Source organism: Thermothelomyces heterothallicus, assembly GCF_042370625.1.
Source record: "Thermothelomyces heterothallicus CBS 202.75 unplaced genomic scaffold P884_scaffold_18, whole genome shotgun sequence".
Taxonomy (NCBI): domain Eukaryota; kingdom Fungi; phylum Ascomycota; class Sordariomycetes; order Sordariales; family Chaetomiaceae; genus Thermothelomyces; species Thermothelomyces heterothallicus.
Genome location: NW_027192579.1, coordinates 546,427 through 573,952, shown reverse-complemented (window position 1 = coordinate 573,952; position 27,526 = coordinate 546,427). Strand labels below are relative to the sequence as shown.

General features: G+C 57.0%; 12 protein-coding genes across 12 annotated transcripts; 5 read left to right on the top strand and 7 right to left on the bottom strand.

Annotated features, from left to right (window-relative positions):
• Positions 1-72: 72 nt before the first annotated feature.
• Positions 73-1,156, bottom strand: P884DRAFT_261854 (uncharacterized protein). Its single transcript, XM_069441603.1, has 2 exons — positions 612-1,156; positions 73-516 (listed from the first exon to the last, which is right to left on the bottom strand). Exons 1-2 carry the CDS (start codon positions 977-979, stop codon positions 174-176), a joined length of 711 nt encoding a protein of 236 aa, XP_069296078.1. The 5' UTR covers positions 980-1,156; the 3' UTR covers positions 73-173.
• Positions 1,157-2,150: 994 nt separating this feature from the next.
• On the top strand, positions 2,151-3,802 carry P884DRAFT_227388 (thymidylate kinase-domain-containing protein). The gene is made up of 3 exons (XM_069439682.1): positions 2,151-2,765; positions 2,948-3,056; positions 3,158-3,802. Exons 1-3 carry the CDS (start codon positions 2,486-2,488, stop codon positions 3,687-3,689), a joined length of 921 nt encoding a protein of 306 aa, XP_069296077.1. The 5' UTR covers positions 2,151-2,485; the 3' UTR covers positions 3,690-3,802.
• A 609-nt stretch (positions 3,803-4,411) lies between these two features.
• Positions 4,412-5,398, bottom strand: P884DRAFT_205053 (uncharacterized protein; the record flags this gene model as incomplete). The annotated part of the gene is made up of 1 exon (XM_069438619.1): positions 4,412-5,398. The coding sequence occupies one exon, from the start codon at positions 5,396-5,398 to the stop codon at positions 4,412-4,414; it is 987 nt and encodes a 328-aa protein (XP_069296076.1).
• A 964-nt stretch (positions 5,399-6,362) lies between these two features.
• Positions 6,363-8,099, top strand: P884DRAFT_261851 (hTAFII28-like protein conserved region-domain-containing protein). Its single transcript, XM_069441602.1, has 2 exons — positions 6,363-7,250; positions 7,342-8,099. The coding sequence occupies exons 1-2, from the start codon at positions 6,612-6,614 to the stop codon at positions 7,756-7,758; spliced, it is 1,056 nt and encodes a 351-aa protein (XP_069296075.1). The 5' UTR covers positions 6,363-6,611; the 3' UTR covers positions 7,759-8,099.
• A 451-nt stretch (positions 8,100-8,550) lies between these two features.
• Positions 8,551-9,207, bottom strand: P884DRAFT_204841 (uncharacterized protein; the record flags this gene model as incomplete). Its single annotated transcript, XM_069438608.1, has 1 exon — positions 8,551-9,207. One exon carries the CDS (start codon positions 9,205-9,207, stop codon positions 8,551-8,553), a length of 657 nt encoding a protein of 218 aa, XP_069296074.1.
• Positions 9,208-11,777: 2,570 nt separating this feature from the next.
• Positions 11,778-13,570, bottom strand: P884DRAFT_246930 (mitochondrial 54S ribosomal protein bL27m). Its single transcript, XM_069440478.1, has 3 exons — positions 13,206-13,570; positions 12,070-13,120; positions 11,778-12,012 (listed from the first exon to the last, which is right to left on the bottom strand). The coding sequence occupies exons 1-2, from the start codon at positions 13,462-13,464 to the stop codon at positions 12,246-12,248; spliced, it is 1,134 nt and encodes a 377-aa protein (XP_069296073.1). The 5' UTR covers positions 13,465-13,570; the 3' UTR covers positions 11,778-12,012; positions 12,070-12,245.
• A 170-nt stretch (positions 13,571-13,740) lies between these two features.
• P884DRAFT_227377 (uncharacterized protein) lies at positions 13,741-14,344 on the top strand. Its single transcript, XM_069439681.1, has 2 exons — positions 13,741-14,069; positions 14,128-14,344. Exons 1-2 carry the CDS (start codon positions 13,877-13,879, stop codon positions 14,283-14,285), a joined length of 351 nt encoding a protein of 116 aa, XP_069296072.1. The 5' UTR covers positions 13,741-13,876; the 3' UTR covers positions 14,286-14,344.
• A 261-nt stretch (positions 14,345-14,605) lies between these two features.
• On the bottom strand, positions 14,606-15,190 carry P884DRAFT_261847 (uncharacterized protein). Its single transcript, XM_069441601.1, has one exon. The coding sequence runs from the start codon at positions 15,180-15,182 to the stop codon at positions 14,664-14,666; it is 519 nt and encodes a 172-aa protein (XP_069296071.1). The 5' UTR covers positions 15,183-15,190; the 3' UTR covers positions 14,606-14,663.
• Positions 15,191-16,942: 1,752 nt separating this feature from the next.
• P884DRAFT_271200 (uncharacterized protein) lies at positions 16,943-19,153 on the bottom strand (the record flags this gene model as incomplete). The annotated part of the gene is made up of 7 exons (XM_069442418.1): positions 16,943-17,258; positions 17,313-17,593; positions 17,671-17,811; positions 17,878-18,318; positions 18,380-18,553; positions 18,717-18,808; positions 18,877-19,153. 7 exons carry the CDS (start codon positions 19,151-19,153, stop codon positions 16,943-16,945), a joined length of 1,722 nt encoding a protein of 573 aa, XP_069296070.1.
• Positions 19,154-20,425: 1,272 nt separating this feature from the next.
• P884DRAFT_204708 (uncharacterized protein) lies at positions 20,426-22,856 on the top strand (the record flags this gene model as incomplete). Its single annotated transcript, XM_069438596.1, has 11 exons — positions 20,426-20,493; positions 20,573-20,601; positions 20,729-20,818; positions 20,891-20,941; positions 21,039-21,331; positions 21,394-21,415; positions 21,498-21,761; positions 21,839-22,309; positions 22,364-22,464; positions 22,524-22,623; positions 22,675-22,856. The coding sequence occupies 11 exons, from the start codon at positions 20,426-20,428 to the stop codon at positions 22,854-22,856; spliced, it is 1,671 nt and encodes a 556-aa protein (XP_069296069.1).
• Positions 22,857-24,458: 1,602 nt separating this feature from the next.
• On the top strand, positions 24,459-25,474 carry P884DRAFT_279016 (inositol oxygenase; the record flags this gene model as incomplete). Its single annotated transcript, XM_069443251.1, has 2 exons — positions 24,459-25,343; positions 25,418-25,474. 2 exons carry the CDS (start codon positions 24,459-24,461, stop codon positions 25,472-25,474), a joined length of 942 nt encoding a protein of 313 aa, XP_069296068.1.
• Positions 25,475-25,701: 227 nt separating this feature from the next.
• Positions 25,702-27,150, bottom strand: P884DRAFT_43798 (uncharacterized protein). The gene has a single exon (XM_069445895.1). The coding sequence runs from the start codon at positions 27,014-27,016 to the stop codon at positions 25,928-25,930; it is 1,089 nt and encodes a 362-aa protein (XP_069296067.1). The 5' UTR covers positions 27,017-27,150; the 3' UTR covers positions 25,702-25,927.
• Positions 27,151-27,526: the final 376 nt, after the last annotated feature.

Sequence of the window (27,526 nt, the reverse complement as noted above, 5' to 3'; positions counted from 1 at the left end):
CGACAGGCGACTGCGCCCGCAGTGTTTGTCGAACTATTTTGCGTACGCCGCGGTTGCCGAAGTGAACAACTTAGGCTGCCGGCCAAACGAGCGTGGGTAGAGTCGAGCAAAAAGGAGGGGGCCGGCACCTGGCGGGGTTCCGAGCCGGGGGGTGCCAAAGGGGGGGAATCTTCTTATTTCACAAGCCGGTCTGCCGAAACGGCCGGCCGCTCAGCACGGTCTCTGACTGTTGCGTGTGGGCCGAGTAGCTCACGCGCTCTCTCGCGAGACAGCCGAGTCAAAACGCTAGTGAGCAATGTGGTCTGGGTATACCGGATGCACTTTCTGCGTTCTGATCCGGCGGATGCGCGTCGAGGTCTGGCTCTGGGTGCGAAGGGCTCTTCTCTTGGAAACAGTGGGTGGGAGTTGGGGTGTGACGATTGGAGTGCGCGAAGGGCAACTTGAGACGCGAAACGAGGTGGGCGGTGAGGCTCAGAGAGCGCGTGGAACCAAACAGGGAAGCACGGATGGGGGGGCCTAAGGGAGGAGCGAGGAACTTGGATGAGACTGAGAGCAGGCACGACCAAGGGGCGGCTGGGGGGTTTTAAAGGAGAAAAAAAGGCCTGACGCACCGCCAATGCTGCCTGCGCTCCGTCCACCTGCGTGTGCCCTTGGAGCTTGAGAGGACTAACTGCACGGCAAATGAATGGCGTTCGAGAACTCGGGTTGGTCTCGGACGAGGCATGAGGGTGCTCCTCATGCAAGGTTGAGATTGGGCCGGCTTCGTGGAGTGCCTTTTCGTGGTAAAACCTAACGCGTTACCGCCCTGTCCTGCAGCGCCCGCTTGGTCCCCAATCACAGCACCGCATCGGATCTGAAGCGGGGTCCAGGCGTGGGCGGAGTCCTGCGCTTGAGAGCTTGCAGCGAGCACACGGCGATTGGCAGCTGCCGGTGCAGGCTGCCTCTGGCCTGCCCAATCAGAAGCCGATCGCATGCCCATGGGACGCGGTGTGCCAGGTTTCGCAGGCGATAAGGCCAATTATCGTGTCCTCGCCTTCTCCACCACGCGGCAGACTTGGTGGACTTGCAGAGCACAAGATCAACCGAGAGACCCAGCAGCGCCGATTCAACCTGTGTTGCTGCGCTGTTTGGAAGTCGAGCGCGAACCAGCTCATCTCCCCTGCTTGCGGTCTCTCGGCCAGAGAGCCAAGTGACGAAGCCCAAGGACGTCAGATTCCAATGTCATACGAGGTGCGACTCCAGCACGCCAATGAGCAAAGATGAAAAATGGAAATCCCGAGTGATGGGCCTAATCCTTCCCAACATGTCCGACCGAGCTTGACACATGCGACTCTTCCTTCGTGAGCGGCGCAGCAGCGCAACGGCGCACCTTTGCCCGCTTGGCTGAGATGATGGCAGGACAGGCAGGACAGGCAGGTCAAGTTGACGGGCCTTCCGAAGGGGTAGTAGGGACTTGTAGCTTTGCTGCCGTCGTATGTTGCCCAGGAGAGGAGGGCGTCTCTACAACCCCTCTACGGGATTATCCTTTTGAGTGCAAGAAGGAGGTGAGGTGGTACAAGTCAAGCATGCTGCGCGCAACTCCCTCAGTGTTCCAAGGTTCAGGGGAGCAAGGCAAGCAGTGGACGAGGCGCACTAAGGTAGGGGCCCCGGCAGCGGCATTGGAGGCGACGTTCATCGGGAGATTTGGTCGTATTTCTTTTTATAACGGCTGCCAGGTTACAATTCAGGAAAGCCCCTCTCTCATGGGCCTGTTTCCAGAATACCCCACTGGTCCGTCGACAGCCGAAGATGGTAGCATAAATAACCGTACGGTTTTACTTCGCACTGCGTAGGATTCATCCGTTGTATGTAGCATGTATGTACATGTATGTACATACACTTAGGTACTAACGGGTAAGGATTCCGCTGCACTCTCCTACAATGATGTATGTACAGCCGTAGAGATGAAGGAAGCGCAGCTGAGCGATCCCACCTCGTGGGAGCTAACAGCACTCGATTGGTGCAGCAGACCGCTGGCCCGGGCGCTCTGCGACGGATTCGTCCACTACTGCAGACCGGAGGCGCTTCATCAGGCCTTCGTTGGTCTGCAAGCTTCTCTCGACTACTGCGCAGTATTCTCCTCTTCAGCGCTGACGTTCCATCCCCGGTGACAGCTGGCACTTTCTCCACTTTATCGACTTTCCAAGTCTCATATCAATCGCCGTGAAAGAGGGCAGCTCGAGAGCACTGGCGCCAAGCCTACCCAGCGCCGCCGTATGCTTGCGGCGAGCTCGGCCTGCGAGTGCCCCACGGAATTTCAACGCTGTCGGCGTGCCAAGCAAGGATAAAGTGACATGGACAAGTGACACCCGATTCCATCAATCTTGCAGCACTGCATCCCGACCTTGAAACAAGCAACAATTGGCCCAGCCATCTCTGCCCCCCTTCCATTCTCCCTGCTTGCCCTTTCGTTTCATGTGAATTGCATTGATTCGCCAGACCGACCATGGCCTCGATCAATGATCTGGCGACAGCGGCTTCAGCGCTCGTCAATCCCGCCGCCACGGCCCCGCACCCGTCATTGCCCGATTCGGCCCAGACCCAGACACAGGCACAGACCGATGACCGCGGCACTTCAGAGCACGGCCCCGCCGAGCCTGCCGTGGCCCGGGGTGCGCTCGTCGTTCTCGAGGGCCTCGACCGGAGCGGCAAGACGACGCAGGTCAAGCTGCTCGAGCAGCGTTTTGTCGAGCTGGGGCGCAAGGTCAAGGTGATGCGGTTCCCAGGTACGTTCCAAGACCAATATCAAGACCAAAATGCAGCTGAGTAGCGCTGCGGGGGCAAAGGAGAAAGAGAAAAAGGAAGGAGGGGGAGGGGTCGGGGCCAGCGCGGGAGGCCGTTGTGAAACTGAAACGCAGCAGAGCGTGTGCCCTGGGCTGACTGGCTAACTAACTGATCGGGAACAAAGACCGCACAACGCCAATTGGCCAGATGATCGACTCGTACCTCAAGAGCCAAGTCGACATGGAGGATCATGTCATTCACCTGCTCTTCAGTGCAAATCGGTGGGAAGCAGCGTATGCCTTCACCCTCCTCGTTTCTTCTTCCCCCTTTGAAGCGGTTTGTCATGTTAAGACGGGGTAATATATATATATATATATACGTAAAAACACAAAAGCAACACGATTACGTCGCTGTTGTCCGCGGGCGTCACGGTTCTCTGCGACCGCTACTACTACAGCGGCATCGTCTATTCGGCGGCCAAGCAGAACCCTTCCCTGACGCTGTCCTGGGCGCGCGCCCCAGAGGTTGGCCTGCCGCGGCCGGACCTGGTGCTGTTCCTCGACTTGGACGAGAACCAGGCCAGGGCGCGCGGTGGCTGGGGCGGAGAGGCCTATGAGAAGGCCGAGATGCAGCGGCGCGTCAGGGAGCTCTTTTGGGGGCTGAGCCTGGGCAAGATCGGAACGGCTACCGTCATCGCCGAGGATGACGCTGTCGGTCCCAGGGAGGAGGTCGCCGTGGGACCGCCAACCACCCAACCTCTGACGGGCGTCGAGTACCGCTTCAGACAGGAGGAGGAAGACCTCCACGTCATCGATGCCGGGTCGACGGTCGAGGAGGTTGCCGAAGAGGTCTGGAGAGTGGTAAAAGCTAGGGTGGAGGCCGTCGAGAAGGGTGAGGTTGGGAAGGTAGTGAGAAGAGTCTCATGAAGGCGATGAAGAAGATTTCAACCGAGCATTCCCCGGCGTTTGTATATTACTGAAACGATGGTGGGCGCAGATCCGGGGCTTGTCACAATCCGTGTATAATGAACATCAGCGCCAAGCTTCTTCTGTCTCTTCTCCCCGGTGATAAAACGAGGAGCTAAGGGAGGTGTAGGTAGTTCAAAGAAAAAAAAGGCTGTTTGCGGCGGTTGAAGTCGCCCGAAATAAACCAGTTGAGCCGCGTGTCTAATGATCCCACAGGTACTGATATCCGTGTCGTGCCTCCCGTCGGGACACCCCACCCCTGTGTGAATGAACCCTGAGAGCGCGTGTACTGCCGTGTTGAATGACTGCAGATATGAGAAAAGAAACGACCACCCGCCAATGTGTGAAATAAGAGAAGCCAGCCCGATGTTGAGATCCTCGCCCAGTCAGTGACAATACCAGGTTACGTGTATGGCCCCTCCGGATGAAACCCTGTGACCTCTTTGAACCCCCAAACGCCAGCTCGATGCAAAAAAAGTCGGAAGACGGATTTCGACAAACGCTTTCCCGGCATTGCTGCCATACAAAAAGTTATACGGCGGCCATTTTGTTGAAAAAAAAAAGAAAAAGAAAAAGAAAAGGATATATACCTTCCCTCGTTATACGTCCCCCGCCTCGCATATCCCGTTCAATGCTTGGCACGGCCCGGCCGCCCCGGTCGTCGTAGAACAACATGGGCATCATCAGCGGTTGACGCCGATCAAGCTCAGAAACTCGTTCCTGGTCTTTTCCTTTCGCTCAAAGCAGCCCAGGACGCAGCTGGTGATGGTGGTGCTGGTGGTTTTATGGACGCCGCGCATGACCATGCACAGGTGGCTCGACTCCATGACGACGGCGACGCCCTGGGGCTTGAGAACCTCCATGACGGCGTTGGCCACCTCCTTGGTCAGCCGCTCCTGGACCTGGAGTCGGCGGGCAAACATCTCGGCAATGCGCGGCAGCTTGGAGATGCCGATGACGGCGTTGGAGGGTATGTAGCCGATGTGCATCTTGCCGGTGAAGGGAACCAGGTGGTGCTCGCACATGCTGAAGACCTCAATGTCCTTGACAATGACCATCTCGTTGTGGCCCTCCTGGAAGATGGCGCCGTTGACGATGTCGCGCACGTTTTCCTGGTAGCCCTTGGTAAAGTAGAGCATGGCCTTGGCGTAGCGGTCGGGCGTGGCGAGCAGGCCTTCGCGGTCGGGGTCCTCGCCGACGCACTCGAGCAGCGTCCGGACGGCACCCTTCATGCGCTCCAGCCGGGCTTGTTTCTGCTCGTCGTCCTCATCTACGCGCTTCCGCGTCCCGAGGCTGGGCCGGCTCAGGCCGTCGAAATCGATGACGGGGCTCGGAGACCGGGTCGATTGTTCGGCGGCTTCCTCGGCCGTCGGCGTTTCCTTTACGGCGGGGGCGGGGGCGGCCGGTGCCGGCATCTTTCTCTTCTTCTTCTTGGGCGGCGGCTCCGGCTTGTCCCGGAAGTCCCGCGCAGGTTTGCTGACGCTCGAGCGGCGCTCTCCGAGCGGATGCGCACCATTAGCACCGGCGTCGCTGGCAGCATCCTTGGGGTCTCCCTCCCGCGACCGCTTCTTGCCGTTGTTGTTGTTCTTGCGATTGCTTCGCCTGCTCTTGTCGCCATTGACCACGGGCGCCGGGCTCTCGGAGCCGGACGAGGATTCGGAGTGAGCCATTGAGTCGCCGGATGGGATCTTGCTTGGCGGGGTGGGTGATTGGGAGGGAATTGAGACGACAAAGAAGACTTGACCATCAGGGCTCCTTGATGCAAGAGAGTGGGACCCTGGAGGGGCGGGCAGATGACTTGCGCTCTAATAAAAACGTACATATGTACAAAAAGTTGTCGAACAGAAAGCCAGGATGGATCGGGCCCGATACGGATTACTCCGCTCCCTCTCGCCTCGAAAATTTTCGGTACCCGGATTCTCATGGTAACACTACCGGTACGTAGTTATGTACTCCGTACACTACGGAACACCGCTTACTTCAGGTTCAGGGTTAGGTTAAGTATATACAGCACACGCGGATGTATACGGACTACACCGTTTAGACACCGCGAGTCAGACAATGTTTCGCGAAGTACAACAGTACCTTACGCAGGCGAAAGGTGGCCAAGGCGGAGCCCGAGTTTTTGGTCTCAGAAATCTCCCGAGGTCAAACAGCGTTTAAGGGACAAGTCGCAATGGAACAAGTCGACAAGGGAAAGAGCAGGACTCTCCGGCCCCGAGGTCTTGCTGGGTCTCAATGTAATAAAAAGGCTTGTGTTTAACCCACCATCTCATGTTTTGTCAAGGGCGTGCACTTGGTTGCAAGCCAATGCGACGAGTGCGTCATCTCGGCCTGTAACCAGGGGGTGCTCTGTTGGCAAAGCAGTTCTCTGTTGGATGAGACGGCCGCAGGCACTTGAACCAAAAAACCGTCGAGGTCCGCTGCAAGCAGTGGGTACTGTACTCGGCTTCCAGCGGCGAATCCAGAGAACCCTGGTATAATGCATCTGGCCCGAGCGCGAGAATCGCTTGAGCTCTGGTCGGCTCAGTTGGAGGTGTGCAGGGGTCTGAATGTCTTCCGCGTCTTGTCCAGAAACGCAACGGGAAGTCACATCATTCCAACATTATTAGTAGTAGGTACGCAGTCTTGTGTGTTTAATCCGCCTTTCCGCATGACGGCCCGGCTTGTTGCTGCACTTCACTTCAGCAGTTGAACCTCCGAACTCACGTCCTCCGAAAATCTACGACTCCTGCCATTGCTTCCTTCAAAGAAGTAACTAACTAATAGGACTTGGGGACTTCTCCAAGTTGAGCTCGGACCACGGCCCTCTCTGCCACCGCCCGAATTTCTGCCACTTTCAATTGATACGCGCGCCTGCCGTCAGAACGAAAACGCCCAACGATGGCCTCGCCATCGCCGCACTCTCCCCCGTCCTCGCACCCGCAGCAGCCTAGCATCAACAACATGTCTACCAACAAGAAACGCACCGCCGATGGCGGCGCAGCGCCCGCTTTGAAGCGCCGCAAACCTTCCACAATCTCGACGGCCTCGGGGCCGACATCAGCACACCCGCTCCGCCAAACCTCGTTTCCGCCCGATCTCGACGACTCGTCATCGGCGCTCTTTGGCGCGCGGTCCCCGTCCGCAGACGCCGACGCTATGAGCCTCGTCAGCGGCAGCCAGGTCAGCACCGCCGCGCCGCTGAAGAAGAAGCGCGGTCGCAAATCCAAGGCCGAGAAAGCGCGGGAGCAGACGCCGTCGGTAGCCGGCGGCCGCGCGCCCACGGCCGTCAGCGGCGTAAGCGAAGGCGGTGGCCGGGGAAGCAAGAGCGTGGCTGGCGGCGCGGGCGGTGGCGACGAGGGCGAGGGCGAGGACGAAGGCCCGACCGAAGTCGCCGCGACGGCGGACGTCCGGACCAAGGAGCAAAAGGAGGAGGAGCACCGCCTGAGGGGCATGCTCATCAGTGCACTCTCGGAAGACCAGTTCTACCGCTTTGAGAACTGGCGCGCTGCGAATCTGAGTAAGGCGTCTGTCAGAAGGGTGAGGAATCTCCCCGGCTGCTCCGCTTGGGCGCTCCGTTGGCATGCGCACCGAGCCCTTGGTTAAAGGGTCCAGCTAACGTTTTGCCTAGCTCGTCAACGCGACAATTTCTCAATCCGTCGCCGAGAACGTCGTCATCGGCATGCGTGCAGTGGCCAAGGTCTTCATCGGCGACATCATTGAGAGCGCGCGGCGGGTGCAGGGCGAGTGGATCGAGAAGCTGGGCGAGAAACAAACCGACCTCCCGACACCCCCGGCCACCGCCGCGCCAACGCCGACGGCCGACGGCGGTGATGCGGACGATGCGCAGAAGAGGGAAACGAAGGGTTCCGAGGTCGACGACCGTCGAGGGCCCCTCCGGCCGGAGCATCTCCGCGAGGCAGTCCGACGGTACAGGAAGGGCTTCGAGGGCGGCGGTGTTGGCATGCAATGGATTTTTCACCAGCAACAGCAGGGTGGAGTGGAAAGGTTCCCCACGCGGACAGGAGGGCGCAGGATATTCCGTTGATACGGTCGCAATCACTTTCTGTTAGATTATGACGGGTTGGGGTCGGCGCAACTGGTTTGGTCGGGAAGGGAAGTGGGAAAAGGGGAAACGGGAGTCCGGCGCAATATTTGATATTAGTGATGATACCCATGGCACGAGAGTGGTCCACGTCGCTCGCCGCTTCAGTTCTTTGAAGAACGGATCGCCGCCCGGATCACGACGGTCATCCAGGCAGCTGGGCCGCCCGCTCATTCATCATCATGATTCGCCATCTTCGAACAATCCCTTCTAACCTCGTTACATCTACGTCCTTGTGATGGGTCTCCACGCCCACGTTCTCTCGCCCTCCCCTACTCCCATGCGGGGTCTTCTTACTCACCACGTCTCCTTAGAACCCATGATCCCCAATCGTGGTAACATGTATCACAGCCCCTAAGTAAAAGGGATTCACCACGGCACAAGATACTCCCTGCTTAACCTTCCACATACCGTTGGGCCCTATGGGAAACTCCTTTTCTGGTAATCTCACGCGGATGACGCCCTGGGCGACCGAGCACAGGCGCATTCTAGATTCCTCGGCTGTCCAGTGCAGGTTGCCGCCCGGGGGAACTTCAATGACCTGGAAGGTCGTACCGTCTATGACGGGAACGGCACGCCCTTCGGAGAGGTATGCGGATGAGAAGGCAACATCTGGGATCGGGTCAGTTTATTTTTTCTTTTTTGAACAGAAAATAGAAGGGAAAAAGGAAGAAGGAAAGAAGAGAAAAGAAGAGAACATATTAAGTAGTCAATGGCAGCTCTTGAAGTTGGCCCCTAGAAATAAGGGGCTTGTCGTGGGTAAGGTACCCTAGGTAGCTGATGGAGACCATCGGCGTAACAGCAATGGTAAGGCAACCACTCACTCTCAGCTATGCCCTCCTTGCCATCCCTGACGCGGATCCTGCCCGGCGCAATCTCCCAGTCGGCCATCATCAGGGACAGAGAAGGCGCAGCCCCTGTCTTGTTCTGGGCTTGTGCGCCCAAAGGGTCCCAGTCCGCCCTGCGACCGCTCCCAGGGCTGGTACTCGAACTCTTGATCTCCTTCCTCGGCCTGGACGCCCTGGGCGGAGAAGCGCCGTCCGACGCCGACCTCTTGGACATGGCGCTCTGCTGGCTCGCCGACCGCGGCTGCTCCTTTTGCTGCTTATTGAGCAGGCGGCGGGACCGCCTCGTCCCCGTGCCGCCCTCGGCCTCCCGGTCTTCCGGGACCGCACTCTCTCTCGGTTTGTATATCGCCACCTCCCTCCGCACCGCCTTTGCCCCGAGCCTGGCTGCAAGCCGTCGGATAGGGCTCTGTCTCTTCGTCTTGCTCGTAGCGGTTGCCTCGTCGGCCTTCCCAATGGATACCATCTTGGGTCTGCCAATCACTCGTGCGGGCAATGCCGTCTGGTACTCCGGGCTGTTTGTGACAGCAGCTGGCGAGAGGGTCATGCTTGTGTCGCTGTCACTAACAGCATCCGGGCTGGCGGCGTCTTTCTGCGCATCGGCGTCCTTTTGCTGGGGAAGCACAACTCCTTCCTCCTTGGTCGCGCTTCCCGCCGCTGCAGGTGCCTCCCCCGGATCGGAAGACGACAAGGAGAACCTGGAGGAGACAGAGCATGTCTCCTTACCGGTCCCAACAGGTTGTTCGCAAAAACGATTGCAGCAGGCAGTCGGCCCACCAAAGAACTCCTTCAGCGCGGATGAAGCTGTTTCCGGGAGCGTGATACACCCTGGAAACGGCAGTTCGCCGGGGGATGTGGTTCGCGTCGTCCCCGTGCCGCTTAGCGCGGCACACAGATCGCACGGTGACGGACTCGTAGGTCCACAGAGGTAAACGAGTAAGGCACAGAACGCCCTTGTGTCCGGAAGGCCTCCCACCAATTGGAGCTTCCAGCTCTGTGGCAGGTCACGCCGGCGCGCAAACGAGAGGAGCTCGAGCACCAGGGGATCGTCTGGCAGGGGGGTAGTGTGCGGCAGGTACATCGTCAGGTACTGCCAGGGCCGAGTCGCTCCGGGCTCCTTCGCTGTCGTGAGTTCAGTCTGCTCTGTCATGCTAACCGGAGTCAGCGGTCGTGAGACGGTAGCGTTTCGCTGCTCGCGATTGTCTCCGTCGCCCTGAGCTTGTTCTTGCGCTGCGTCTTGCTCTACATCTGCGCTTCTTTCCACCCTCTTCCTGCGCCCAGGTCGTCGCGGCGGCGCCCTCGGCGGAGCTGTAACTGGGTCGACGGCGTGCCTCGAGACCACCATTGGAGGCATCCGGCCCGAGTTCTTGTCGGCACTTTTGCGTTTCCCAACCACAGACATAGTTCCATCGAGATTGTCATTGAGGAGGCAGGCTCGATGAGCCGCCTTGATATTGCGGATCTTGGTCAGCTCCAAGTTCCAAGGAAAGCAATTTGACCACCTAGCGACTGGAAAACGGATCTGGAGCACCGATAGACTCACGCTGAAGTGTCCGCCAAGAGCCCAGACCTGCGGGAAGACGGTTTGGCAGTCCCGAATCGGGCATATCCAAGGATTCTCATGTCCAATTCGAGGAAGATATCCCTCGGGAAACAGTGCCCCTGCTCCCGGAATCTTGCGGGGAACTCCTTCTGCGCCAACCGAGGGTGAGCATCCACACAGTCTCCAGCGCAGGGCGAGCCTGGGGTTCACTTACCCCAGTATCCAGTCCAATCCGAATAGCGCCTTCTGCCACACAAGATGATGGGAGTCTTGTCAAGTTGACCGCCAATTCGGTCTGTATCCTTATTCTGCCATCGTCCCCCTCTGCTCTTGGTGCTCTCCAAGGCATGAAGCGCACCTTGACTGGCGTGCTTCACGACGGCGCTGGTTTCCGTATGGCTCTCTGGCTGCGGTTCGGGATCTTGGGGGACTACTTCAGACGCTCCAGTCCCGCCCGGGCTCATCCGTGTTGTACGGATACTGCTCCCAAGACTCTGCGAGGAGACAGCTCCGCTGCCGAACCCCCCTTCTTCTCCTTTACTGGGCCACGGAACAGCGTTTCCAACTGCAGGTTGCGAAGCCATGCACCAGAATGAGTAACCATCCCTCTTCCGTACCTCATGTGATTCCCGCGGCTGTATCGCAGACGATATGTCGGCTTCGTAGCTTGGCCATGGTTGGCAATCGATGGTCTCGATCGATGCGTCGCCCCTGATATCGCCGGTATTCTCCCGCTCCGAGTCCAAGTAGGAGGTGGTGGACGGCAAGGGATCGTGAATCATCCCCACAGCAAGCGAGGATTGAATGGGGGGGCCGCCTCTCCTTAGGAGGGGCCCGCCGCGGCGTCGTTCCCTCCCATCGGCTTCAGTGCTAGATGGACCACAGGGGGCTGGGTTTCGGAGCGAGGTAGCTTTATGGTCCATCTCCGCCATCAGTCGGCGTTTTGTGCGAGGAGAGCCCGTGAACGATGGTTCCAGGTCGCGCTTCCTACCCGAGGAGCTCGACGGGCTCTGCCACGGAGTTTCTGAACTTGTTAAGCGTACGGACGAGACTAAGAGCGTTGATGGTATGAAATCATGACCACTTCCGTGATGGCCTTGTACCATGCGGTGTGACATTGGTCTCTGAAGCTGGCTAACAAAGGTCGCCTCTGGGGAATGACGATCGGACGACGAAAGTCTTCGACGGTTTGCAGGCTTATCCGGGCTCTGACTGCGGCTCTGCGAGCCGCCTGCAGCCTGCGTGCCAACTAAAACTTGGGCAGCGGCATCTGGAACCACGCCATTTCGGGGTGGCGAGCCTGGGGATTCCGTTCGGGTGGAAGCAAGTTCCGAGTGCTGAGTGACCACGAGATTGGAGGGGCTGTCACTATTCACGCCGCCCAAAACCCGACTCTGCTCCTCGGCCCATCGCATGTCAAAAGCTTTCCCAATGCTATACATGGCCTTGAATTTTGTGATCGAGGCAAGCGCACGGAATCATGAGAAACAAGCGTGAGGGATCAGGGGCATTATCGTACATGCATAGGGGTTCAGGGCTGAGGTTGGTCGGGCCGGCTTCTATGTCCCTAAAATCCGGAATTAAAAAAAGGGAAAAAAAAAAGTCATATGACAAAGAGAACAACACTTCTTGTTCTTCTGAGAGGGATTAGTTGCTTCGAGATTCCCTAGTCTTGGGTGTCCGCATTCCAAAGCCACCATGCCACCCCGCTCTGGCCGCGCAAGGGAGGGCAGACAGCTCGAGGAATAAGCACCTGAACAAAGCCCAACCCGGACAAAAAGTGAATCGCTGCATTGCAGCGCTGAATTTCTGCGCATGCGGTCAATGTGAAGAAATTCTTAGGACAGGAATGACGTCTGCACTTACCATTGTGAACCAATACCAAACCAAGCTCTGAGATCGCCGGGGTGTTTGTTACAACATAATCTATTTGTGACAGAATATTGTACAGTATGTCTCCGGCCACAACTCCCTTGTCCGGATGCAAGCTTGGACTCAGCCTTCATCCTCCAAACAGCGCACAGTCCAGGGGCGCTAGGCGATCAGGCCTTAACTTCGCCCTTGTCCGCAGCCGCATTTGCAGCCGCGGCAGCAGCCTTGCCCAGAGAAGCCTTCACAGCTGCTGCAGCCTCCGCCCTCTGAGCCATCCTCGCCGCCCTCTTCTCGCGCACCATCTTCCTGTATTCCCGGCGCCGGGCGGCCTTGGCCATCTTGCGCTTCTTGATACCCTTGAAGTGAACAACGCGCTTCCTCCTGCGCAGGCGGAACTTGGCCTTCCTCGACTCGGGCTGGTCGGTGCCGGGAACAACGCCGGCGTCGCCGACGAGACGGCCAATCTCCCAGTTACTCTCGCGGTAGCTGTAGTCGCTCTGCAGATGGAAGACGCGGGTGCCCTTGCGTGCCTCGAGCTCCTTCAGCTGCTCGAGCTTCTTCGCCTCCGCCTTGGCCTGAGCAATCTGCCGGCTCTGAAGCTTCTCCCTGATCAAGTTGGCGACGACCGCGTTGCCATCGGTCAGGGAGACCGGCTCCGGTAGGTTGGCGACAGGTTGTTCCTCGGTCGCCGGTTTAGGAGCTTCCTTCTCGTCCTGCGCAACCGTCTCGTGCCGCGTTACCGAGAGCGGAATGCCGCTCGGCGATGTGGTCTCCTCGGCCGGCCGTTCGACCTTCCGAGGCACCGCCACGAGGCCGAGCTTGCGTCTGCGGGGCGATGTTGGAGGATACGGCAACTTGTCCTCCCGGTTGAACGCAACACCAATGTACTGCCGTGTGGGGTGACGCTGCGGGTCTCGGTAGTACTTGACGTAGCCACAGACGGCGGCATGGATCGTGTGGTCGCGGCCCATGATGGTGTTCTCGCCCGGATGCCATATCGTGCCGCGCTGCTTGTAGATAATGTTTCCAGTAACGACATACTGGTCTGAACGTGAAAAAGAGAGAGAGAAAGAGCGTTAGCAGAGAGCCCCTCCATTGGAGCAGCAATCAAGCGGGACAGCCGGGCATACCGCCAGTCTTCTTCGCTCCCATCTTCTTGGGTATCGTCTTCTTCGACTTGAGCTTGTAGGCGCCCTGCGACTTGACGGTGGCGTAACGCCTGCCCTCTACCGCGGCATTGGCGCTATTCGGCGACGAGATTCGAAGGTGGCCGAAACGCTCCTCGAGGGCTGTTGTTGTCGTCGTCGTCGGCCGCAGAACGGCGCTGATCGGAAGGGCACTGCTAGCAGCAGCCCTCTGAAGGGGCCGCTGCAGCCGTGCGAGATGCATTGGGTCCGCCTGACGGAGCACTTCGCGACAATTGAGGATGCGCAGAAGTGGGCGGGCAGCTCGAGAGCAAGATCCCGGGACCTGACCAGAAGGGGGGGACCGAAACTCGAGAGCACGGCTATTGCTCCAGCGCGTGTTGCAGCGCTAGGGTGAAGTTTTCTGCTGAGTCAGCAGTAAACTAGCCATGTCCCCGATAAGATAACACCTTTCAAGTGCTCGCCTCGTGGGCAGGGGCCCACCACCATCCCTGCCTGCCGCTGCGCTTTTTGCGGTCGCCTCACTGATCTGGCCAGCAAGTCAACTACAACTTACTGAAGGGCTGCGACAACCCCATTTGCTTCCCCGTCGACAAACCTTTGTTTACCAGGGCGAACCCTCGAGTCTTCACAACAGTATTGCAGAGTGGCCGACGATGAATCTAGTTTCACTTATCGTTCTGGCTTTGACCAGCCTTGTTTCCGCACAGTTTGGCTTCTTTGACCAGATGTTTAGTGGCGGGGGACAGCAACACCGCCAACCCCAAAATGTGCCAAGCGACTCGTCGCACTATCGCACACAATACGCGCGCTCACACTGCGATAAGTACCTATGCCCGGATACACTAGGTAGGTCATCTTTCACTTCAGCAGCCCCGAGAGGCCGATGGCTAATACCGGTCGACAGCGTGCGTCCACTTCCCCCACCACTGCCCATGCCAATGGCCGTCGCACGAGGACAAATTCGAACTCGCCGAAGGGCAGCGGATCTGCATCTCTAAGGGCGGGTTCAAGGCTGGGGAGGCGGCGAGGAAGGTTGAGCTGGCGCGCAAAGGGCTGCTATGATACTTCAAAAAGACGCTTGCCCTGTTTCATGCCTCCACATTATTACATTGCCAAACGGCCTGGGGTTTACAAAAGTAGAGCAAAGACACTCAAATAACTTTGTCACGTAGCCCAATACAGACCATTCCCTCTGCCACGAATACACGGCCAGCCACGTAGCATCCTATTCATCCCGAATTCTCATGTAATGACGGTTGTTGGCGAGCGCTTTCCCGAGTCTCACGTAAACCCAAGAATAATACCTCCAAGGATGATCATCGTCGTCGTCATCGTCGTCGTCGTCGTCACCACCACCACCACCACCACGATTCATCACCACCCTCTTGACCATCCTCTTCCCTAGCATCGGCTCAACAGTTTGTCTCGTCCGTATCGTATCTACGATGTTCCATTGACCCGACTCGGCAGAGGCGGGACAGGGGGTCTTCCCTCACCCGCGGCATCGCCGTCGCCGTCTTCGTCGTCATCGTCGAGCTCCTCCAGCTCCTCGGGATGCCCCAGCAACGCAGCCACGTTCTTCATCTCGTAGTGCTTCTTGCGCATCTCCTCAAACCGCCGGTGCTTCTCCCGCTCCTCGGCGCTCAGCCCCACCAGGTACTCCTCGCCGTCCGTGTCGTGCCCACTGCCCTTGCTGTCGACGTGCACCGCGCGCGGCCGGGGCGGCGAGGACGGCTCGGGCACTTCCTCCTCGGGCTCGCCAAGCGACAGGCGCGGGATCTCGTCGTCGGAGGGCGCGCCGTGGCGTCTGCGCTGTGTCTGCGACCGTCGCTGCTCTCCGGTCGGGTGCGGCGCGCCGTCGACCTTGTCCATGTCATCGTCATCGTCATCCTCGTCTGACGGGTCCTCGGAGGGGTCATAGTGCTTCGCGTAGGGCGTCTTTGGCTCGTTGATCTTCATCGTGCTGGTGCGCTCCTGCTCCGTCAGGTACAGGTTCGCCTCGTCCCACTTCAGCCGCTGGCCCTGCTCCTCCTGGCCGTCATTGGGCGGGAGGGAGCTTTGCCGGCGTGACCCACCCGGCCGGGAGGCCGTGGTGGATGATGAGCGGCGGTGCCCGGCATTGTACTGTGTGTTTGCGATGGTCAACTCCTTGGCCTCCTTTGGTGACAGAGGAAAGCTCGCTTCCGGGGTGTGCGGCAAGCTATGGCCGTCGGTGGGGGAGACTGGAGGGGAGCGGCGACACGAGTTCTTGAGAATGCCTGTCGTTGAGCAAACGAGTCCTGTCAGTTTGCATCATCTACAGTACCGCTAGCATGGCATCCAAATCAATCAGATCTTTTCCCCGCCGACGGAAATGGCTTGGCTCACCCTTTGGGCGCGTTGGCTGTGTCCCCGAAGGGGTACGTGTCTGCGTTGAATTTGCGAGGCTCGCCATTTTGAGTCGGGTCTCCGTGTCCTTGCTGGATGTTTCGGTTTACTCTTCCAAGTCTTCCGTTAATCAAGAGTTCCTTGGCAGCTGTCGCTTTCTTAACTAGTTATCTTGCGTCGATGAAGCGGAAGTAACTTGGGCGCTGGGTGCTGGGGGCAGGTGGGATGACCTTGAGCAAAGTGGGGCGGGGTCAGTTAGTGATCTGCCAAGCCGCTGCTTAATGCCAGCCACACAAAGGGGACCAAAGGCCACTGCAGGCTTTTGCAGTCACTAGTTCCTCCTCCGGAGTTCTTCTCACAAGCGTCTACTAAGTTAGTGCTCGTAACCCAGGAAACCTCCCAGAGAGACCGACTGTTTCGCCAATATCTGAAAAAAATTTTATCAATAAAACCTGCATATCTTCACTCTGCATGCTTGGTAGAAGCGGCAATTCTCTGCTGGGAGATGCATATTTCAGTTCACCCTTAATAAGTGTAGGGAGTACTCCGTACCACTCCTTGATTGAGGCCATCGTCAAGCGCGGGAAACACGTACGTACCTTACCTACGAATTGAATGGGCCGCACCTATCAGGTAACTAACGTACCTTAGGTACTTAAGGTACCTAGGTACAGGATACGTTGGGCAAAGTGAGTACCGCACAGAGTACCTAAGGCATGTTCATACGATACCGTAATTACCAGAAGTACGGAGGACATACAGGGTACATACACCGTAGGAAATACATCCATCGTGGCCCCAGCGAAAGCAGGATGTGTAACAACTTATGCTTGAGCTTCATAACAGAACACTTCTAACGTTTTAGGACTTCAAAGGATAAGCCTGGCAGGAATGTGCGAAACCCTCTGCAGCGACAGTGTCCTCGAGACACCATAGCCTAACTTCCTCGACCATCTGGAGTGTTCTGGAAACTTGCCGCACTTGTACACTTGGTATCCTGATTGACGCATTCTAACTTCGGCTTTTTGCACCATTTTCCTCGATATTCACGTCTTCTTTTGTCTCACAAATGTTTCAAATAATAGACCTCGGTGAGACTCATCTAGGTCATCCGGACACCCGTTAATCAACAGGCTGGCACGATGGGATTCGTGTAGTGGGTGCTGAACGTACGGATTGCTGTAAGAAATGCTGTATGGAATATGTGCGCAAGCCTTGCTGAGCCGCTCGAGACACCCGGCAAGATACACTTAGGGACTGTCGGCTCTCTCGTAAATCGCCAGGGCATACACTGTGGGGTCAATTGTGTCTTTATTGACCATCTGTTCTGCTCTCGTATCTCCAACAACGCCCTACGGGATGTGGGCGCTGGCTGGACCCTTGGCACTTGTCTGCTTTTGATACTCGTTCATGAGGTCGCCATCGATATCCTCCTCGAACACGTTGACCCGCGTGGAGGGAAACTTGCGAGCGCTGACTCCCATCTGGAAGAGCATATCCAACTCAGCAAACGATCTCCCCCTCGGCTCGGGGACGCGGAAATAGACGTAGATGATACAGAGGAAACAGATGCCGCCCCAGAAGAAGCCTGCAAAGTTTCTCCAGTTCCACGCCCCGGGGTTGAGCATGTAAGGAGTAACCACCGAGCAAAAGATGCCAACAATGATGCTGCCCTGACGTTAGCAGCCGGCGGCGGGTCACGGACAACCAAGATCCACTTACTAGAAGACGCGCCCGAGGGCGACGGTCTTGATTTGCAGCCTTCGCGTTGAGATCTCGCTGACTAGCGAGTAGCACACAGTGCCGACCGATAATTGGTACGTCAATGCCCAGCAAAGCATGATGCTACCCGTGGCGATGGACCCTTCTCTGCGGTGCGCCTCGGGGACGAGGCCCAAGAAACCGAGGATCAGGAGCATGGCGCAAAGCACGCAGAGACCGTACAGATACAGCGATCGGCGGCCAATGCCGCGGCTCATCAGGAACCAAGCTCCTAGGACTCCCTAGCCGACACCGTCAGCTCTTTCCTCATGACCAGAGCACCAGTAAACGCCGGCCGAGTAGGCGTCGCCTGACATACCACCATGTTGAAGCCGTATTGGCCAAGAGCGAACCCATAAGCGCTGTGGGAATCGAGACCGGCTTGGGTAAGGAAGTACGTCGAGTAATTGGAGAAAGAGTTGCCGCACAGGTTCTGAATAGCCCAGCACATGCCGACAATCTGGGGAGATGGTCAGTCGGCTTTCGAGAGGTCTCTGGTGGTTATGCAAAATGCCGCCCATCTCACCTCTGTTCTCCTCAAATCGTGTCCCTTGAAGCAGTCAAGGTAGGTAGCACCACTCGTTGTCTTCTCTTCCAGCGCTGCGGTATGCACCATCATATCAATGGTCTCGTCCGCATCGAAATCGGTCTCTCGGTTTAGACTGGTGAGGCGCAGTAGGGCGGCCTTTGCCTTATCCAACTTCCCCTTGCGGACCAGCCACCACGGAGACTCAGGGGCGAAGAAGATGCCAATGGCCAGCGGCAAAGGCCACATCCACTGCAGGGCATATGGGATACGGTAGGCCCACTCGTCGGTCCGGTCCAGCATGGACATGATGACGCCGATTCCAATGAGTTGGCCAAGACCCCAGCAGAAGTTCACGTACGTAGAAAGATAACCTCTAAGCGCCACGGGGCAGACCTCAGAAGCGTATGTAATTGTGAGGGTTTGGAAGACGCCCCATGGCTATCCGTGAACTGCGTGTCAGCGAACTGCTCAGGAGTGCGGGAAAGTCAAGGGCTCATACGATGCCGCAGAGGATCTCGGCTGCCAACAGCGTCTGGACGTTTTGGGCAGTGAAAAACAAGGCCGTCCAGGCGTTGATCAACATCAGACAGACAATCACCGTCCAGCGATAGCCGAACCGCTCCGACACATAACCGTTGATGAGAAGGCCAAAGAGTTCGCCAACGTTGGCGCCCTGTCAGGCAGATCCACATGTCAGCACGGCCGCCCAGCTAATCTCATCATGGTTCATCTCATCGTGCTGGGAAGGGAGAGGGTGTGGAAGAGGGCGGTGCGCCTAAATGTCCCGCCCCGCCGGTATGCAATTCCGTCAAGAGCAAATGGGCGGGCACACTCACATTGCTGAGACCGGCTTGCCATGGGGCTGGCACTTGCCAAGTTCCGTCGGGCAGTTGTTTTCCGTACTTCTTGTTGAACTGCTCGAAAGCGTCTAGGTAACCAACTCGGTCAGCCTTCATGTAGGATGCCGGGCAGGGTCAGGATCGAACGAGCACATACAAAAGTTGTTTACGATACAGAGGTCGTAGCCTTCCATCACGATACACGTCGAGATGAGCACGCTCCAGGCGATGGCTTTCGGGTACAGGCGGATACCCTGCATCAGCGTCATCTTTTGTTCTTTCTCCGTCGCTGTCTTGGCGCCCTGAATGACGCGGTTCTTGGCCTCGAGACGCTGGATCTTATTATCCTGGGTATACTGCTCCTTCTCGTCGTCCCCTCCCACCTCCAGCTTTTCGGAGGGCACAACACCCCTGGGCGCGTCGTCTGAGGCCATCTTGGCGGCAGTCTACCCCTCCGCTCAGAAAATGCAGTGGTCGGCCGCGGATGCGGTAGAATCAACTTGGAAAGCTGACGATGGACCGGCTTGCCAATGGCTAGGGCTGTTGTTGGCGTTGGCGTGGGAGTACTCACCCGACCGAGACCGCAGGTTCTGAGGGGGGAGGGAAGAGATCACATTAAGATGTACTTCCAAGACTCGGCCCGGGGTCCATCCCGACAGGTGGGAATTGAGCAGGCGAGCATTCTCGAAGATTCACATGGGTCCAATAGGCATGAATTTTTGGTGACAGGAACTGTGGAGTTGCAGTTTGGTTGGTGGGGTGGTGCGTGGTGCGTGCTTGCGCCGTTACAAAACTGGCGATCCCTGCTGTCTGGGTGTGGCTGGCCCGGTGCTTGGCTGGGGAACAATTTGTAGCGTTTGCTAGGGGCCACGGAGCTCATGATTTGGTTCTCGGTGTGGCGGCGTTGACAGGAAGGGAAGGTGCATTTGTTGGGTGGTGTTGCCGCACGTTGGGACGGCGAGCGCCCTTGACAGTCAGTACACGAGCGGCCAGCTGGAAGGGAATCTTGTCGGTACGCAGGATTGATTGGACGGCGCCGCCCCTCACACCACCCCTTAACTACCGGAATTGTTCCCCGCACCACTGACATGGCTGGAGAGGCCGGGAAGGTGTGCAAACACAACCGCGTGGACAGGCAATATATCCCGAGATGATTGTTTGGAGTGCCGCCGATATGGTGCAACCCCTCACTCATCATCACCCGCACCCCAGATTGCCCCAGACCGTTCCCAGACTGCTGGTCCAATTCATTTCGCGGGGGTTACCTTCAGCGATCTACGTCAGGAACGCGCTACGGCGAATCTCGCGGCGAATCCTCGTCCTGCAAGCATAACTAACCGGAACTTTGCTTTTCTTGGCGGCGCCCACAAAAAAGTGGGGGCAACCCGTTACCTAAGGCCGGAGTTTTCAGGGTTCGCCGCTGCTCCGCACCCTTCCTCGGGCAACTGACAGCCTGAATTTCAGGTTTGTTCCGGGCTTCGGCCACCGCATCCTGGCGAAATTACAACACCGAAAGAGAACAGAAGAAGAGGAAACAGATAACTACCATACCAACCAACCAACCAGAAGTACCGTTTCTGAGTTAACCAGTTTCTGGCTCCCAGGCCCCAGACCAAAGCCCAGCCCAGTAACCCCAAATCTCCCGCTCTGAGGCTGCGGCCCGATCGAGCATGCTGTTGCTTCCGGTGTAAGCGTGAGCCCTGCCAATGTCGCCGCACGGCACGGCCACATCCGGGTCGGGCTCCTCGACCCAAGCCCTAGCCAAGTTTGGATGGTGAGTCTGCCACTCTGCCCTTCATTGCCGAGAGGTTGTTAGAGAGACCTGGACCTTCTGACCAGGACTGCCACTTTAGCGCCAGATGCCGACAGCATCATCTCAGATGTTGGTCCGCCCCCACTTATTCCGTCGCTCTCTATCCCCTGTCCTCATCACAACCCACCCTTCAACAGGGGCGCCGATCTGCCAAAAGCGACAATGTGCACGATGTTGACTTGACCACTTCTTGCAGGCGACAGAGTAACACCAACCTGCGGCAGATGCCTCAGTGCAGACGAGCCATGCCGACCACCGGGCCTCAAGATTCGCGAATCTAATAAGTGTAAGTGGCCCTGGGACCATTCACCACCACCACCCTTTTCGTCACCTTCATTTTCGCTGACTCCCTGATCAGACCAGTTCAAGTTTGGCAAAAGACAGCGATGGGTCAAAACGCCAAGGAGATGTTCGTCCTCTTTTTCTTTTGTCCATTACCGTTGCTCAGTCAAAAGTGCCCTTAACTTACCACCACTCGGGAGCGTGCTGACTTTGTCGACCCAAAGTGGTTTTCATCGATGAGTCGCATGCTGCCACCAACGATGCCTCGAGTGCAGATAGCGAACCAGATGAGTCCGAGACAGTATGGGACTCCTCACCCGTGGCTTCGGGATCCTCGTCCCAGAAAAGTCCGCCTATATCAGCAGGCATGACGCAGTATCGACCCGCGTCGCCCCCAGAGCGCTTGCGACGCATGATGATTTCTTCCGTCGTTAACCCCCCTGCCCCGAATTGGCCGCTCACAGATCCCGAAGAGGCCCGCCTCTTCCGTCACTTTGTCGAGAAGCTGGCCATCTGGGTACGACGACCATCACCTCATCCAGGTCCCCTAATACAGGTGGCTGACACTAGTCTCCGCAGCTCGATTTGTGTGATCCGCATCGTACGTATTGACCCCGGTGTGGCTCCGACTGCGGCTTTCACTTGCCCATGCCAAAGCGGAGAAGAGACTGATGACGATCTAGATACCTTCGAGATCATGGTCCCTCAGATGGCAAAAGACTTCCCTGTATTGCTGAACGCCATCTTCGCCCTCTCGGCACGCCACTTGGGACAAACGCTCAGCGACGGCAGTCTCAGGAAGAAATACAACCGGCTGGCGGACACGCACAACGAGGCCTGCATCAACATCATGAAGGGTCTCTTGATGAGCAAGGATTATCAGTCCGTCTGGAGCGAACACCTCTTTGCGGCAACCATCATCCTTCAGGTCATGGAGGAAATGAATGGTACGTCAGCCGTTGAGGAATGGCGGGCGCATCGTTGGCACTTCCCCGGTATACTGACGATTCATTGATGGACGCAGCCGGGCTGAGCGACGAGGACGATGACAACGGTGTCCACGGGCATCAGGAGGCTATCGGGAGGGGCCACTTGCCAGGGATGTACAGGTTCGTTCGGGAGCGCTCTTTCGAGCCCGGAACCCTTGGCGCAGCGTCCTTCTGGGTTGGGCTGCGACAGGAAATATACAGTGCCGTGACAAAGAGGCAGCCAGTGTGCCTGAATCTTGTCCATCCCGGCCTCGTCAATAGGTCTCTCGACCAGACGGATGATTACACTTGGGCTAACTTGGCTGTGATGCACTGTGCCGACGTTGTCAACTTCTGCTTCGATACCGACAAGCATCGTCGACAGTCCTGGGACGAACTCGAGAGATGGAATCGTCGCTGGTTTGAAGAACAGCCGCCGTCATACGACCCTGTCTTCAAGGATTCACGGGGTTCAGCTGTTTTTCCAGAAATCTGGTATCATCGGAGCTGTCAAGGCGAGTTCACCTGTCGTCATCTCATCTCCGCTTGTGCGCTAACCTTCGGTCCGTTTGTCGAAACAGTGATTGGCGTGCAGCACCACAGGCTTGCAAGACTCTTCTTGCTGGACCACCGTGTTAAATCCGGCGCACTGGTACGAGCCGAGGAGAGAAACGAGGTTGAGGTTGGCTGAGCCCCCGCCTGTATTACATGAAGAGGCACTCACATCACTCCGACGGTCAGGAAAGCATCCGGGCAACGGTCCGGGAGATTTGCGGCATCGGGCGTGGTAATAGTTTCACCCCGCCAGGCCTGTTCACATCGTGCATGGCGATCGCGGCCTGTAAGTTTGGGGTTCGCATCCTGCCCGAAGCCGTATGGCTGACGCGCGCAGTTGGTCACTACTTCAACAAGGTTGAAGAGCAAGATGCAATGATCTCAATCCTGGAAGAAACACAAAAAGACCATGCCCGGCCAACCGAGAGCGTCAGACTCGAGATGCTCCAGGCTTGGGGGCGCAACACTGGCTTGTCCGGGAGACCGGCCAAGGCACCGAACGCCAAGCGCATCGCCTGATTACACTCGCCAAATAATGTACATATGTATACATCCGTAATACAGCGACGGTTCAGTCTTTGGATGTTCCTGGGGTTGACAGCAGTTCGCAAGATCTTGGCAGGAGGATTCGATCCCCGGCGATATTCAAACAAGTCTCGCTAGGTGCAGGTGCGCTGGTCGACTTCTCATAACCTCCTCCGTACTTGTGGGGCCAGATTTGAAGCCAACCAGGTATAGAGTTCCTTTTTCGTGGTTGTTCGAAAGCGTACATAGTATGTAAGATGTGAACGTCGGAGCGTCCTGTAATGGCAAGCAAACGATCCTCTGTTGCTGTTAGTTTTAATTACTTTGGTATCCTGCTCGACCAGGTATCTAGATCAGGAGCATCATGTGACGGGAAAAAAAAAATAAGGGATCCTCCGTTGTTGTAAGTTCAAATTTTCTTGACCAGGTATCTAGACCAGGAGGCGTCCATGTGCCGGCGTTCTCGTGTTCACATGACCATGGGGGAAACAATAGATTGCTAAACGTACCTAGGGACCTAAAACAGAATGATTTTAGCAGGTAACTAAAGTGCAACCTTATGATGGTATGTACTGTATGTACATGTGTAATTAAGGTACACAGTAATTACCTGACACTGGCGAGGAAATTGACAAGTTGAATTATTCAATTGATAACAATCTCGAGTCGCAAGATACTCCCGCTTACGTGATCATCAACAAGGCTGCATGCAACGACGTTTCAATGGTGAGAATTTGGTTTCCGTTGGCGCAGGTCACTTCCGAGAGCCGCGACCGGAGAAAGCTGCCTAAGGTAGGTACGAAAAGGGAAATCCGTTTTTGACCCTGGCGGGACGAGGTTCGCCACAACTTCCTGCCTTTGATCCCAGATAGGAAAGTTTCGCCGGCTCTTGCCTATCTCGTCCACCGCGAACCCACCGCGTGAACACCATCTTGTCGCAGTGCGACAACTCGTTCCAGGGCAAGGAGATTCTGGACTTGGCCACATGTCGTGGCTTTGGCAACAACCCTTGATGTCGCTCTCGAGTGGGGTGAGATCATCTCGACTATCGATCAGGTACAGGGTCTGTGGAACGACAGAACCATGTTTTCTTCTCGTGTTCTCCAACGACGAGCATCCGATGAGTCCGAGATTCGTCAGCCTAGATGCAGACCCTTCATGACGTGGATTCACTGTCCTTTGCTCTCTGCAACACCGGCCCAATCGTGATGTCGAGGATCCTGTCGCTCTCCTCCACTATCACAGTTTCCCTTCCTCCCCTGACCGCCGGTTCGGAAGCTGTGGCGTGGAAGCCATGGTATATCAAGGCGGCCCTCGCCCCCAGGGGTACTAGCCCCCGGTGCTTCATTCAACCTTAAGTTCTCAGTTTCCTTTCGACATTCCTCCTCATCCTCCCTCGCGCTTTCCATCGGGACTTCGTCTGTTGCCAGCAGGAGCATCTCTGCGGCCCAAGCGAGCCATACGGCGTGAGCCCTAGCCCTGCCCAAAAGGGACCTTATCAGCACCTGCCCGAAACTTCCGCGAAACTCCTCTATTCTCTTCTCTTCCCCGACACACACATTCTTTTTTTTGATCTCACCACCGTTCTCCAACACAATGGCTGCGGTTGATATGCGCCCGGCTCAGCGGGACGGGGCGGCGCTCGAGGCCATCACGGACGCCGTGGCCATGGTCAACATCCTCCGAGGGATGGCGACCTCAGAGACGACGGCATTCGACGCTGAGTCGCGCTTCGACAGCGACAAGGACAAGTCGGCATTCCGGAAGTACGACGAAGCCTGCGACCGGGTCAAGGGCTTCTACGCCGAGCAGCACGCCAAGCAGACGGTGGCCCACAACCTGGCAGCCCGCCAGCGCTTCTACTCGCCCACGCGCAAGAGGCCCGAGATGACGGTCTGGGAGGCCATCGAGAAGCTCAACGCACTGATCGACAACAGCGACCCGGACACGGAGCTCAGCCAGATCCACCACCTGCTCCAGAGCGCTGAGGCGATTCGGCGGGACGGCAAGCCCCGGTGGATGCAGCTGGTCGGCCTGATCCACGACCTGGGCAAGCTGATGCTCTTCTTCGACGGCTGCTCCGAGGGCCAGTGGGAAGTCGTCGGCGACACCTTCCCCGTCGGCTGCCAGTTTGACGAGCGGTGCATCTACCCGGAGACATTCAAGGCCAACCCCGACTCGAGCCACGAGGTCTACGGCACACGCTACGGCATCTACCAGCCGGGCTGCGGCATCAACAATCTCATGATGTGCTGGGGCCACGACGAGTACCTGTACCTGGTAATCAAGGATCAGAGCACCCTACCCCCCGAGGCTCTCGCCATGGTGCGCTTCCACTCCTTCTACCCCTGGCACAGGGAGGGAGCCTACATGGACTTCATGGCCGAGGGCGACGAAGCGCTGCTGAATGCCGTTCGCGCGTTCAATCCCTACGACCTCTACAGCAAGTCCGACGAAGTACCAAAAGTTGAGGAGTTGAAGGCAAGAGAGACAACCCGAAGTCCCTGGAAAGGAGATGAAGAAAATGAAGAAAGAAACGCTAACACTGTTTTTAGCCATACTATCTTGAGCTTATCGACGAATTCTTCCCTCAGAAGGTTATTAAGTGGTGACTAGATCTGGGCATTCTGTTCATCATTATGAGGATTGTTGGGACTGGGAACCAATGGGATATCTCAGGAGAGAGCGACGCGTCATTGTTTAGTCTATGGAACGCGATAGATTCATTCGACATCTCCGTCTTACCAGCCCATGCTGATTATTTGCTGCGACGATTCACGAATTCAACGAGTCTTCGAAAATTGGTACGGACCGGCCGACTCACAACGACACGGCGACACCTCAACCAAGGCAAGCAGAGTGACGGCTAATCGTGTTCTCCGTTTTCGTCCTTCTTCTTTCCTGCCTTTTCTGCCTTCGGAGATCTTCTATGTTCGCATGCTGATATCGTGGCGATTCCAAAGAGGTCACGGAAGAGACGGCGACGATGTAATTATCTGTCCTGTTTCCCGCTCGGAGGCTCCGTCTCTTCTGAATCACGGCTCAACCGGCGCAACCTAAACGGCTCATCGCTGCTTCGCGATCATTGAGGACGCATCCACGCCGCTATTGATCTTCAGCACGCCCGCGGTGCAGAGCGTCTCGACGGTCTGGATCACCACCTTGGCGTCCACCCCCCGGGTCCGCTCGGGGAACCTGACCGTCTTAAGCCACTCCCGGGCGTCCTCTTCCGAGTAGTCCAGCTCGGTGCTGATGTACTTGACGGCTTCCTCCTTGTTCTCGTTGAAGTGCTTGATGCCCTGGTCTAGCTTCTTCAGCAGATTTTCCACCGCGGCATCCGGGTTACCGTCACCCTGTATCAGACGAGTCGAAGCGACGATCTTCCAGCTGCTCCAGGGGGTGTATATCTCGCCGATCTTGCGGATCTCGCCCTTGTCGTAGTAGCGCTTGGACGTGAAGTGCTCCCACATGAAGAAATCGGCCTCGCCCGAGTTGACGGCCTTGCGCAGGTTCTCAAACGTATTGAGGACGACAATGTCCGAGTAGGGAGCAGCCTGTTCCTTGTCGGAGCCCACGCCGGCCGTTGGTACCAGCCAGCCACGCTCCTCGGCGAGTACGTAACCCATCACATAGCTGCCGGAGCCGATACGCGAAACACCAATCTTTCCGCCCTGGAGGGAGTCGACCGTTCGGATCTCGGGCCGCTCAGCACCGGTCGAGATGGCCCAGCCTTTGGAGAGTGTGGAAAAGAGGGGTGGGGGGAACCAAGTCAGCATCCAAGGCGTAGAACCAAGAGGAGGGTGGGGGGAAGGAAGAAAAAAAGAGAAAATCGGGCAGGCAACGGCATCGGGCAGGTTGCAGATTGTGGGCAAGTTGTTGTGCTTACAGAGCGGTGTTTCCACATAGGTGCCGATCAGTCGATAGCCGCCGTCCTTGTCGCCGGCCTCCTGAGCCTTGCCCAGGCCGGCGACCCAGCCCTCGGTCAGGCCGATACCGACGTCGATCTCTCCGGCGCGCAGCGCGGTGATCATGTGGCCCGTCCCAGAAGGGAACGGGATCAGCTCGGCATCCAGGCCGTAGTGCTTCTGAGCGAAGTGGATAGGGGTCGAGAAGTGCTCAGGCACGAAGCCCACCCTGAGCCGGGACGAAGTCATTGCGTTCAAAGTCAAGAACTAAAAGGAGGGTTGAAAACGACAGAAATGTCATATAATAAAAAGTTGATGCGCGATGCGGGCGTCCCGAGGTCGGGGCCTTTGTTTGTTTTCTCGTGTGCGAGAGGTGTAATATGATCCCCGTCTTTGTATGCGAGCTCTTGCCACCGAATCGCCCTTGAGACCCAAGAAACTTTTCTGAGGCTTCGACGTACTTGCTCTCCTCAATCCAGATCGAAAATGTCGCCTGCGTACAACAACCGTCAGTCGGATGATATCTGACCTGACTCCCGTCTCCCTAAATGACGCAATGCGGGGCGTAGGAGCGGCACTTCAAAGTTGGGAACACTTGATTAAGTTCTGTTTTCCCAGAGAGGACCCACTGTGCTTGTTTTTTTTTTTTTTTTTTTTTTTTGTGGACCTTGGGCTGAGGCTCACAAGGCATAAGATCTGAGACTCAAGCTCAGTTAGCGTTTGGTAAGGTCGAATATCTTTGAAACTTTGTATATAAGT

Bases quoted from the DNA above. Each gene is read 5' to 3' on its own strand.
- P884DRAFT_246930 (XM_069440478.1), bottom strand. From the start codon at position 13,464: ATGCATCTCGCACGGCTGCAGCGGCCCCTTCAGAGGGCTGCTGCTAGC. The intron at 13,121-13,205 runs GTATGCCCGGCT...TTTCACGTTCAG, and splicing joins GGGAGCGAAGAAGACTGGCG to ACCAGTATGTCGTTACTGGA.
- P884DRAFT_261847 (XM_069441601.1), bottom strand. From the start codon at position 15,182: ATGAAGATCAACGAGCCAAAGACGCCCTACGCGAAGCACTATGACCCC.
- P884DRAFT_261854 (XM_069441603.1), bottom strand. From the start codon at position 979: ATGGGCATGCGATCGGCTTCTGATTGGGCAGGCCAGAGGCAGCCTGCA. The intron at 517-611 runs GTGCGTCAGGCC...CTCCTCCCTTAG, and splicing joins GAGCGCAGGCAGCATTGGCG to GCCCCCCCATCCGTGCTTCC.
- P884DRAFT_227377 (XM_069439681.1), top strand. From the start codon at position 13,877: ATGAATCTAGTTTCACTTATCGTTCTGGCTTTGACCAGCCTTGTTTCC. The intron at 14,070-14,127 runs GTAGGTCATCTT...ACCGGTCGACAG, and splicing joins CCTATGCCCGGATACACTAG to CGTGCGTCCACTTCCCCCAC.
- P884DRAFT_227388 (XM_069439682.1), top strand. From the start codon at position 2,486: ATGGCCTCGATCAATGATCTGGCGACAGCGGCTTCAGCGCTCGTCAAT. The intron at 2,766-2,947 runs GTACGTTCCAAG...TCGGGAACAAAG, and splicing joins CAAGGTGATGCGGTTCCCAG to ACCGCACAACGCCAATTGGC. The intron at 3,057-3,157 runs GTATGCCTTCAC...AAAACACAAAAG, and splicing joins GCAAATCGGTGGGAAGCAGC to CAACACGATTACGTCGCTGT.
- P884DRAFT_261851 (XM_069441602.1), top strand. From the start codon at position 6,612: ATGGCCTCGCCATCGCCGCACTCTCCCCCGTCCTCGCACCCGCAGCAG. The intron at 7,251-7,341 runs GTGAGGAATCTC...CGTTTTGCCTAG, and splicing joins GTAAGGCGTCTGTCAGAAGG to CTCGTCAACGCGACAATTTC.
- P884DRAFT_43798 (XM_069445895.1), bottom strand. From the start codon at position 27,016: ATGACTTCGTCCCGGCTCAGGGTGGGCTTCGTGCCTGAGCACTTCTCG.